The 12,474-nt window shown below is 36.7% G+C and overlaps 1 protein-coding gene across 3 annotated transcripts in view; it reads right to left on the bottom strand.

The window, feature by feature from the left end:
* The window catches only part of CLVS2 (clavesin 2), a 69,955-nt gene that overhangs the window by 10,888 nt on the left and 46,593 nt on the right, over positions 1 to 12,474 (bottom strand). For 2 of the 3 annotated variants that reach the window (XM_078447268.2, XM_060616554.3), the window contains exons 4-5: positions 6,789 to 6,899; positions 318 to 538 (exon numbers count right to left, since the gene is read on the bottom strand). In XM_078447268.2, the coding sequence (XP_078303394.1) occupies positions 318 to 538; positions 6,789 to 6,899 (332 nt within the window). The other variant, XM_078447269.2, reaches the window with a different exon arrangement.

The raw sequence follows: 12,474 nt of genomic DNA, 5'->3' as shown, positions 1-12,474 counted from the left end.
TAAAGGAAGTGACTGATAAGGAGTGACCAGAATGAGGAGGATGTAGAGTTGATTAAGACCAAGTGGTTGAGGGGCACCTGGGTGGCTCATTCAGTTAACAGCCTTGTTAGAGTCTCTGTGAATATGGAACAAAACTGTGCTGACATTACCTTGTATGACTTTATCTTTGACTTAACTTTCTTAGACATCTACTGATGGAGGCATAAAAGGATTTAAAATCCCACCAAATATCTATTCCCCAAAAGTATAAAACCTGGAGTTAACTGGGGGCACCCTCACACTGGCTCCAGCCCACTTCCCAGCCACCTCCAGCATACCTCTTCATGGACTTGGGAGAGAGTTCCTTTTCCACCTCTTTTACAGGCATACTGTAGGAGTCCACATTGTATTCACTGTCATCATCGTACTCATGATCTAGCAGTGTTCTTGCCCATGTTCCCATATCATAAGGGGGCAGCATTCCTCCAAACTCAGAAGGCAGGATCTCAGGATGAATTAGTTGGTGTAGACTGTTCAGGTTGTTACCATGCAAAAATATCTACAAATGCAACAAGGGTGAGGGGAAACACACACAGGAGAATAAATACAATCCAAAGGCTAGGAGCAGGGAGTGAGGCTAGGAAAAGCAAAAATAAGAGTTTTCCATGTCTGTTAAAATATTTAAGTCCTTCATCCACTCTGTAAAACAGACAGGGATGGTATAGTTATACTAATATTTCATATAAAAATCCTGAGGCATAGGAATTTTAAGTAGTTTCTAGAAAGTCAGAGGGTGGTTGGGTTAAAGAGCTGGAACCCAAAATTTATAGTTTGAGGTCATGAGTAGAATCCAATGTGCATATTGATCTGTACATCATCCTGATGTTAGTTGTGCAGAGCTAATGGTGTGCATAATGAATGCTGTTAAAATAGACCATTCTCATAAGGGACTCATCAACTGTAGAGCCCATCCAAGTTATTAAGCCCAAAAGCTGTTACTACTTTGGCTTTTTCTTTATCATCAATAAAAATAAGAACACTGTAACCACTAAATTACTGCTTTGTAATGCAAAGTGTGTAATGTAAATAAAAGTAGATTAGCATCATCATAATGAAAGGTTGAGTGAAGGTTCACATCCCAAAGGACTTAAGTTCTATAATGTTGCCAGCATCTTCTCTACTAGTGGTTTCTATATTTATTGTTCAAATAAAAATAAAATAATGGAGTGAAAATGTAAAGATGTATGTATACATTAATTGTTGGTATTACTGTCTACATCTAGCTTTTTTTTTAACTGGAAAATTATTCAAGCTACAGATGCAAGATTTATTCCTCCATGAATTACTACCTCTTTCCTCTTCTTTCATTTCAATCTCAAAACTATAGATTGGTCTTCTCTGAAAAAGCATTGTTGTCATCTCAAATAATTTATAGAACATTTGTTTAAGGATTATAGTTTATAAGTAACTTAGAAATAGTCACTTATAGTTTAAAAGTGACTCATATTTCAGGTTCATGATGAACAAACAGGCTAATATATTTATCTTCGCTGTCTGTATTTTTAAAGTCCACTAAAGTAAATATATGGGAAAACAAAGAAAAACTAGTCTAAAGTATTCAAACAAAATGATAGGGATGGGAATGATCAATCAACAAGTAATTTCAACAGATTATGGACCAGTAAAAGCAGGTGAGAGAGGGTCACTGGCCAAAATAGGCAGAGGAAATGGCTGCCTGAAATACTTGATGTGGGGCCAACGGAGGGAGAAGATGCCATCTGCTGCCAAGTACATCAGGCCAATTGCAAACTTCACACACTTCCACTCCTCTTTGCAGAGCACAACAGTCCCCCTACCTACCCCCACCACACACATACACACACACACACTCTTAGGTTCTTCTTAGGAGAAATTAAAATAATTGAGGCCGGTGGTAAGTTAAGTTCTGGCACCTGAAACTCTTATTTTATTAGTTATACAATCTTATTTCATTAGATGTGTTTCTTCACGTAACAAACCTCCTTTCAAGTCACGCATGAGTTATCATCATAAATCCTTAGGGAGGTAAATGGAATCCCAGCACACTACTTCCTCTCTCTTTGCTAACATTCTGCTACCTCCTCCCTCAACATCATTTTCAGCTTTGGCCTTGCTTCCTCTTTCACTGAAAAAATAGGGCAACCAGATGAGACCCACCCACCAGCATCTGTGTCCATATGCTGTGCCTCCGCTTCTAGTACAATGGAAAGATAAACTCTACAAAGGCCAACCTCTCCACCTGTGCACTAGAATCCATCTTCTCTCCTCTACTCAGTTATACTGCTCAAGCAGTTCTTTCCAGTCTCTCTCACATCATCGCACTTCCTCCGTCTGGTGGATCTTTCCCATTAGAGAACAAACCTGCCAACTCTTCTCTTTCCATTCCCTCTCAAAAAGACACACAAAACCTCTCACGGCCAGATTTCTACTTCCAGTTATTCTTCTATTTCTCTCCTTCTCTTTATAACAAAACTCATCAAAGGAGTTGTTTATATTCACTGTCCAAATACTCTAGTCCCATTTTTCCTGAATCCGGTCCAAACAGGCTTTGCCTCCCACGATAACATGGAGATAGTTCTTGTCAGGCTCTTTCTCATTGCTAAATTCAGTGTCCGATTCTCAGCCTTTATTTTTCTTGAACTCTCAACAGCACTGGATATAAATGACTCTCCTCATTGAAACATTCCCAGCATCTCACGATTTTCTCCTACTTTGACAGATGCTTCTTTTCGGTCTCTTTTGCTGATTATTCCTCATCATCCCAACATCTTAATGTCACAGACTTCCAGGCTTCAGTTCTTGGATTTGTTCTCTTCTCTAAGTGTACTTACTTCTTGGTGACCTCATTCAGTCCAGTGAACCTAAATATTGTCCATACACTGAAACATTTATATATCAAATCCAGACCTCTCCTTTGAACTTTATATCACTATTTCTACTCTCTACTTAACATTTCCACTTAAAAGTTCGATGGGCACCTCAAACTTAATATGTCCAAAACTGACTCACAACTTTCTTCTCAAAATCAGCTCCTCCCTGTTTTCAATGTCAGTTAGTGGTATGACTGCTTCTAATTTCTCAGGCTAACACCTTCAACCCATCCTTAATTCCTCTCTAAGTTGTCAGTAAATCCTTTTGGTTCTTTCTTCAAAATATATCATGAATCTGAACATCTGACCAACTCCACCTCTACAACCCTAAATGAAGCTATCATCATCCTTCAAACTGTATTACTGCACTAACCTTCTAATTGTTCTCCCCACTGCAACTCTGGCCACCTGTGCTCTATTCTTAACACAGCGGCCAGAATGACCATGTCAGATGATGTTATTCCACTCACAATTCCCCATTGGCTTCTCCTTTCTCAAGGAGTAAATCCTGTAAGGTCCTCCATAAACCTCTTCTTTGAACACACCTACCCCTTTACTTCCTGGTAAAGCATACCATGCATGCATTTGTCCCAGGACATTTGCAATGGATGTTCTGTCTGAGGATTTTTGCCTTTAGATATTCCTATGGCTTATTCTCCCATCTCCTGCAAGCCTTTTCTTGAAAGTCTCCTTTCAGGAAGACCTCCTCTGGTGAGCCTTTTTAATATCGTAACCCTGCCCAACCTGGAAAGTTCTGTCCACTTTCCCCACATCATGTTTCTTTATATCATTTCTCACCATCTAGCATATTATATAGTTTACTTAGTTTTACTGTGCATTTACTGTTTTGACAATTCATAAAATACTGTCATGTCTCCAAACCCAAGGTTTCTTGAAAAATATATACTATATGAAGATTCCAGAACTCTTAAATGTGAATGCACCTCTGGGATGGGCAAAAGGATGCATTGCAATAATCCAACTATTTAATTTTTGCTTTAGATTTTTCTTTGTTTTAACTAGTTGTTGATAGCGGCATGATTTATTAAAGTTTTGCTATTTTTTTTCTCCTTATATTTTTCTCTTCCACCATTTCATTCAGGAAGTCTTGTCTTTGTGGGCTCCCTAGCCTCAGTGTACCTTACAATTCTATGAATTAGCCTAAATAATGCTTCTATTTTATTTCCCTAAACCATGCCATTAAAGAGATTATGGCAAGTGACCTGAGTGGAAGGGAGGAAAGTGAAATACATTTGGGAATTAGCAAGGAATAGCAGAGTCCACCATATGGAGGAACAGGTGGAAATCTGCACCCATCAGTAGGGAAAGCTATATCCTGTCATCTCTTGGTGAGTGGCAAGACCACAGCCCTAGAATAGCTGAAGGGTGCATGAGAGTTGAAGCCTAGCCATTGGTTTCTAGCTTAATTACAGATAACTTGGGAGCAGAAGGAAACCTTTATTCAAGGAACTAGTACTGGCTTCAGCAATGAAGATGTCAAGTGGCCATGATGGATGAGAAGTTTGGTTCTGCATGAAAGACTCCAGATATCAATGAGATTTTGGGAAGAAGGGACCCTTCTACCACTTCGGGTTCATATGCCTATCCGTCCAGCATGTTGGAGACTCAAAGTCAGATTTCGTTTAATGAAAATAAATAAATAAATAAATAAATAAATAAATAAATAAATAAACAGAAAATCAGGTGTTTCCTTTTTGTGACAAAAGATTCACAATTATTCCTTAAGTTTTCTTTTACCAGTTTTTCACAGCATAGATTTATAACATCTGAGGAAGTGTTTGAGTAATGTGGTGATGCTGAATGCATCACTTGGAATACCTGTAAAGAAATATAATTGCTTTGTACATTACATTAATTATTTAAGTAAAAATTAAAAGTGTTTTAACCTATAACTATTTATAAGTCATATAGTTTTAATTAAAATGGTAAAGCTCAGATACCTCACTTCCATCTGGAATAATGCTACCAAAGAATTTTTCTAGGCATTGTCAAAACTGTTCAGTTCACTCAAATAACCGCAAACCTGGAACTTTCCTCATTTTTTAGACTTGATCCTCTTTAGTCTTTTTCAACAGAGCAGAACATTGTGCTTAGAACAAGTCACCCCTGTACTCACAGTCTTTCAAAGTATTTCTCATTTCACTCTGACTGAAAGCCCAGACCCTTGCAATGGAATACAAAGCCCCATGTGATCTGCCACGCCATACCCCCTTCTATCCCATCCTCTACTACCCTCCTCAGCGGCTCATTCTGCTCCAGCTTTCTGAGCCTCCTTGCTTTTGCTAAGTGTATATACCAGGCATGTTTCTACCTAAGGGCCTTTGTCTTTGCTATGCCCTCTGTCTGGCACTGTCTTTCCCATAAATCCACATATTCAGCTCTACTACCTCCTAGCTGTGATTTAGAGCAATTTGCTTAACCTTCTGTAACTCATTTTCCCATCTATAGAGGGAGAAAAATAACAATGCTTCCCCTTGAGCCATTGTTGTAAGGATTAAATGAGTTAACATATGTAAAGTACTTAGAACAGCATGTAGCATAGAGTGAATACTACAGAAGCATTCACTAGTATAATACGTACTAAAAGCCCCAGCAGGTGTTTTGGATCACCTGATCATCTCTTCATAAAACAAAGTTTGAAAGTGTTACTTGTGAAGCACATCAATACATTTTTCTGAATTCTAACATGTAAATTAATTTGACTCTCACTGGTAGAAACTATTCCTGATATAAATTATAATTGTTTACAGAATTCTTCCTCCTAAACTACTGAAACATTTTCAACAAATTCATATCCAGAAGACCTTCTGCTCACTAATGCTTGATACAAACACATACTTAACAATTACTTCTCTTTTATGCTCACAAGGAGGCTTCTACAACATGCATGGAAATACCTGAAGTGCCTCCTCATTCATTGGGAAACATGGAAAATTGCCTTCAATAAAGATTTAGAAGTAAAGCATACTTTACTTTGGAACTAATCGTTTGAAAATTGGTCACAGCACAGTGGTAAAAATAGCTCTAAATCTGGAGATGTCTGGATTCCTATACGAGCTTTATAGCTGTGGAACTGAGTAAGCAAGTTACTCCATCTTAAGACTTACTTTCCTTAGCTCCGAGATAGGAGATACTGCTTACTAAATTTACACTTCAGAAACTTTTGGAGGCTAAAATGAAATAATGTGCGTTAAAACACATTTTAAAGTCTGTATTATTAATAATAATGAGAAATGCGTTCAGCATTTATCACGTACCATGCACTGTGCTAAACGCTTTATATAAATCATCTTATTTGCAGAAAAAATGATTATTTTGTTGCATGTACTTTGAATATCCTCATTGTTAAATGAAACCGAGCCTTAGAACTCAAGTAACTTGCAATCTAAACAAATATTAATATTTTTAAACATCAGCATTCTTTCTGAAATGTGTGATCGATCATGATGATCACCACAAAATTATATTAGATTTCACAAAATTCACTATATTCAATATGATACACATTGTGAAATAACTAGCATTCATATATCCACTAATAAAATGATAACTTTTCTCTAGATCTTACTTGAAATTAGGTGTACTAATAACAATCTAGTAACATGGCATAATTTTTTTTTTTTACTTTAAACTGGGGCTTTATCATGAATGTACTGACATGTTCTCCCAATTTGTGGGAAAATAGACAAGCAGGCTTGCGGGCTTTTGAATATTTCTTTTATATGGTCTTTAAGAATTTTTAAATATCTTGTATGTTGAATATTTACATGCAATATAGAGGTACATTTACCACACCTGATATTATATACACATTATGCATCATAATTCATTGAATGTGGGAGGAGAAAAAAGTATAAAAACAAAGAAACAAACAAATACCCTTTTCCGAGTCTTCTCCTTTAGGAAAGGCCGGATCACGGTATACAGGGCATGGATATACCATGGCTGATTGACAAAATGAATTCCTCCAAATCGTGCTGGGAAACTATCCTAGAGTAACACGAAGCGGGGAGAAAAATCAAAACATGCTTTAATATATTGAGAAGGCTTAAGGAAATCATATGGTATATAAATTTGTTATTCCACACACTTAAATGAGATTATTTGTATAGTTAAGATGAATAAGAAAGACCCTTACCATATTAAACATTATAATGTTCATACCGAAAGTGAAGCAATATGTAATAAAGCAAATCCTTCTCAAGAACAGTTAATTACTAACTTCAGCGCTTTTAAGAGTGCCATATTTTAAGCCTACAAATTGTTAACAGTCATTATAGGCCAAGAAGAAGAAATAAATACTTTTATTTATTTGTCAAATACTGAATCTAGTTAGATAAGTGTTGTATTTAAATCATTTATATTTATATTAAAGTGTACCTAATTTAAAATATTTTATTAAGTTCACTGTAGTCAACAACAATGTGAGCACCATTATATTTCAAAACTCACTTTATCTTATTTTGTCAACTTCATTATAAACATTCTCCTTCCCTTATCTCAGCCATAAAAAAGGGGAAACAGACTTACGCAAAATAAAACCTTAGCGCTGTAGTGTAAGAAATTTGGGGTTGTATTTTGCTAGGTTAAATTAAGTCAAAACCCTTTGAGCTCACCCCACAGGATGAAAACGGGCCTGTCAGAAAGCCACCCTCCTCTTCAACAAGAACTCACTTGTGTAAGGTTCGAATCTGAAGTGATGTAGAGAGGTAGAGAGGACTTTTCTTCCTATCTGTAACTAAATAGGTGCATCCCATTCACTCTATAATATGAAGGGAATCCTTCAGCTGAATGAATTACAACATCTCACAGTGCACTTGAGGAAGCCACATAAATGGACTGATTCTTGCTACTAGTTGAAAAATTCCACACTGAACTGACTACAAAAGTCTTCTTTAAAAAAAAAAGGGCTATACCACTAGAAGTCTCTCTCAAGGCGTATCATGATAATTAGCATTCTTCTGGATTCTATTTAGAGCATGAATGGGAACAAATGAAAAGTAAAGGAACTGAAATAATCAGATGCATTTTTTTAATTTAATATTTTCTTAAACAAGATTGTCTAGTCAAAAACACACATGGCATAACCCCATTAAAATATTTTAGTTTTGGGGGGACACTGGAACATTAATAATTAATTCGTGGTTTTGCATATTGATTTTCAGAGCGAATAAGCATTTTTTTTTTTGCCAAGCGATATCTATCTCTGAGACTAACACATTATAAAAAGACAACGGTACTGGCTGCCTAGGTGGCTCAGTCAGCTAAGCATCCAACTCTTTATCTCGGCTCAGATCATGATCTCATAGTTTGTGAGTCTGAGCCCCACATCGGGCTCTGCACTGACTGTGTGGAGCCTGCTTGGAATTCTCTTTCTCTCTCTCTCTCTCTCTCTCTCTCTCTCTTTCTGCCCCTCCTCTACTTCCTTTCTATCTCTCAAAATAAATAAAAATAAACTTAAAAAATAAAAAGAGAACAGTACTAGATAAATAAATAAGAATAACTAAAGATAAAATTTGTCTCCTTTAATGCCAGTGTCTTACTTCTTTTATAAATACATAGTTTTCATTTATCAAGAAGTTATTACAATAATAGAAATGAATCAGATAGAAATACAGACATAGTATGTTTTTAAGTTATCACATTTTTATACATAAAAAGAAAATAATGTATATACAATAAAGAGAATGCTAAGATAAACACCCATGTGCCCTCCACTCACCTTAAGAAATAGAACATGGTTAATAACCTTAAAGTTTATTGTATTCCTATTCTTTGATCTTCTACATTTTAAAATTTATATTGTAATTCTTTTGCTTATATTTTATTTTATAAACATTATAAATATATAAATATAATGTTTTACTTGCTCTATAGTTTATATCTTATATATTTTCTTTATTTTTATATATTATAGTTTTTGCTGGCATGTATATATAGATTTTAGGGATATATGTGTTTATATATATATGTATGTATATATATATGTGTGTGTATATATATAGAGAGAGAGAGAGGGTTAAGTTTTCTAACTACTTAAACTTTATCAAAATGTTAGTGAATATATTTTTCTGTTGTCACATAACATTGTTTTTAAGGTTTCCTGTATTTGAGTTTTCTACATGCACAGGTATAGTTCATGGTCACTATTGTATAGTATACCATTGTATGATACCTCACAATTTATTTTGTATTGTCAATGCATGGTGTTTTCCAAATATTTTGTCTGTTTTGCCATTACCAGTACAGCTGCTCTGCAGACTTCATTCTTGGACATGTCTCTTGGGCATGTTCAAGTGTATATGTGGGGTATATATCTGAACTGTTAACACTGAGTCAGAGTGTAGAGACTTCAGCTTTACACAACTGGTAACAGCAAGTATATCAATTTATACCCCTCCTTCCCCCAGCAATGAGGAAAGTTCCAGCTCTTACCCATACCACACTTGGTACTGTCAATCTGTTGAATTTTGCCAATTTATTGGGTATAAAATAGATTTTCATGTAACTTTAATTCCCTAGTTACTTGGTCTTTGCTTATTTTAATTCCATCATTAATAACATTATTTAGTAACATAACCATTTAATTAATACATACTTATTTTGTTTTATAGTCCTTGAGCGCGTGAATTTGCTTACTGTCTCTACTGATCTTGCTTACAGTATCTTGTTTATGGTGAACTTATATTTGGCTAATATTATCCATTGGGAATCCTGAAGGAGCTGGCTTGAGGATGCTTTTCCCCAGATGAGATCTGTATCAGCTCCTACTCAGTGCCATCAGCTTAGTTTGGCTTTAATTTAATTTCCCATCTTGGGGTTTCTGATTGTACAGTGTATATTCAAACCTCAGCCTCATGAGATAATTATGGCCTCAGACTATCACAGAAGATAATTACCATTATTATTAATACCAATATTATCATTATTATTATTTTCCCACCTGCTTATGGGAAAGGCAGAGAGGTTTACTTAAAGGTTTCCTAGCCAGCAGTGATTTTCCTAGCACAAACCTTCCCTAAGGGTGCCACACCTGGAGGAATGCAAAATCTCACATCTAGTCCCCCATTTACCCTCAACTAGTGCAAATCTAGTCTCTGCTTCTGCCCGCCCCACACCTTAGGCAATCATTACACTCTAAATCTGTAGGCTCCTGCAGCCAACATTTGCCTCCAGAACCACCCAGGCTTCACTTATTCCCTGGGTTTTTTTGTTTGTTTTGCTTTGTTTTTTCAGTAGACTTTGTGTTCTTGTCTCAGGGTCCAGAGGCAGGTGAGGGGTAGGTGTGATTCTTTTGCTGTGATTTACCTAACACCTTTGTGCTTCCTGGCAGGAAGATCTTCGAGAAATTTTAACCTATTGCATTACCTGAAGCAGAACTACTTGGAATGCTTTTAAAATACACTCTTGAATGAGCATTTAATCTCTAGAACAAAACTGAATAAACACCAGCTATCAAGTTTTATGCCAAGTGTTTAAGACAGTGATTTTTAAACAAAATCACACAGAGGCCATGCTTCTTCTATTGAAAAATGAATATGCACACATATACACAAAACTTAAGCATGAGTTCATGGGCATTCTTGACTGTATCTTTACATAAAGAATGACTTAATCAGTACCAAATCACATTTAAGACAGGGTGAAAGTGGAGAACACTGACTTTGCAATCAAATTAATCCAGGTTAAAATTCTGATTCAATGCCATCTCTCAGGCATCAAAGTCCAAAACAAGGATGACATAATCCCTGATTCCTTCCTTCTCTTTACTGTGATGCCCTTGTTTCCTTCCTCTCTCTCTTCTACTTGTGGTATTACAATTACACATACGTTATACCTTCTATAGCTGTCCTCCAGTCCTTGGATACTCTATTCCATTTTTCTTTTCAGTGTTCTTTCTCTTTGCTTTTCAGTTTTGGAGGTTTCTATTGATATATTCCCAAACTCAGGGATCCTTTCTTTAGCCGTGTCCAGTCTAATAGTAACTCCATCAAAGGCATTCTTCATTTGTTACAACATTTTTTATCTCTAGATTTTTTTTTCTTTTTTAGACTTTCCATTTCTCTGCTTATACTATCCATCTGTTTTTGTGTGTTGTCTACTTTATCCATTAGAGCAGTTTGCTCTGACTCTTCAAGTTGTGTTTTTAGACTTTTTTTAGTATACTTTATAATTTTTTTCTTGATAGCCAGACATTATGTACCAGATAAAAGGAACTGCTGTAAATTGGCCTTCTGTAATGTGGTGGTGAGGTGTCATGGGAGGGAAATGTTCCACAGTCCTATGATTAGGCTTCAGTCTTTTAGTGAGTCTGTGCCTCTGGACTGTGAACTCCCAAGTGTTTCTCAGTTTTTTTTTTTTCTCTTCCCTTAGGTGGGACAGGTAGCCTAGAGTTGTGTATTTCCCTTCTGCCACCGGAAGGCTGGAGTGTGGTATCTCCCCACCCCTAGGTCAGTTAGGTTCTATTAATACCCTTGCAAATTATGCTCTGGTTAACTAGCTTCTCCTGAGGGCAAGCCCTGTTAGGAACAGAGGATGGCAATTGTGATGAGCACCAGGTGTTTTATGTAAGTGCTGAATCACTAAATTCCACACCTGAAACTAATAATACACTAAATGTTAACTAAATGGAATTTAAATAAAAACTTGGAGAAAAAGGCAGTAAAAATAACAGAGTGCTCTGGCATATTTCAAAGGTTTTCTTCTCCTTTCCCCCTGACATAAACACAAGGGGATTTTTACCTAATATTTACTGTGAGAACCTGGTCCAGCTCCTAGAAGTAAATCTCACAAAAGCGTGGATGGCCCCCCAAGACTGGGCCCCCTGGAATTTTTAACTCTCAAGTTCATTCCCAATGAGACTCCAGCAATTTGTCATTCAAATTTCATGATGTCCTGCCTGGACACTGATTCTCACCATGGTTTGTTTCCTGTTAAGAGTCTCTGCTCCAGTAAGCCAAGACTCCCTGTGTTCACCTGTCTGCCCGTCCAGTCTTGTTGATAGTGGTGTTCCCTGATACCTTACCTCTCTTGTGAATCTAAGAAGAGTTGTTGATTTCTCAGTCTGTTCAGTTGTTTACTTGTTAAGACAAAGTGGCGACTTCCAAGCTTCTCACAAACAGAACTGGAAACCAGAAGTCTGATTCTCTCACTTCCAATCATGCCCGAAGCCCTGCAGTATTTATAGTTTCAGCTCTGTGTAGCTTCATATTTTCATATTCACCCTCATGACCACAATAAAAACCCAAACTCCACTGTGTCCACTCCCCTGTTTGGCACCATGTCACTTCCCTGCAGCCTCTTCATGTCTGTTTACGTTCAAGTGTAGTTTTATAGCATGTTGACTTTGTTCTCTCCCTCATGCCTGACATGGCCTTCCTCCCTCTTTGAATTGTCTTCTTGTGCTGATCTTTTAAGGCCTAGCTCATGCAACACTATCTCAAGGAAGCTCTTTTTGATCTTTTCTCATTTTTCCATGCCCTACTCTCTCCGTGAAAAGTCCATTCTCTGTCATCACGAGCACAGTGTCTAAGTATCTTAGCGTACTTGCCACAAGACCCTTAAA

Source organism: Panthera onca, chromosome B2, assembly GCF_046562875.1.
Source record: "Panthera onca isolate mPanOnc1 chromosome B2, mPanOnc1 haplotype 2, whole genome shotgun sequence".
Classification (NCBI taxonomy): Eukaryota; Metazoa; Chordata; class Mammalia; order Carnivora; family Felidae; genus Panthera; species Panthera onca.
Note: the sequence above shows the minus strand (reverse complement) of the source record. Positions and strands in the feature narration are given on the sequence as shown.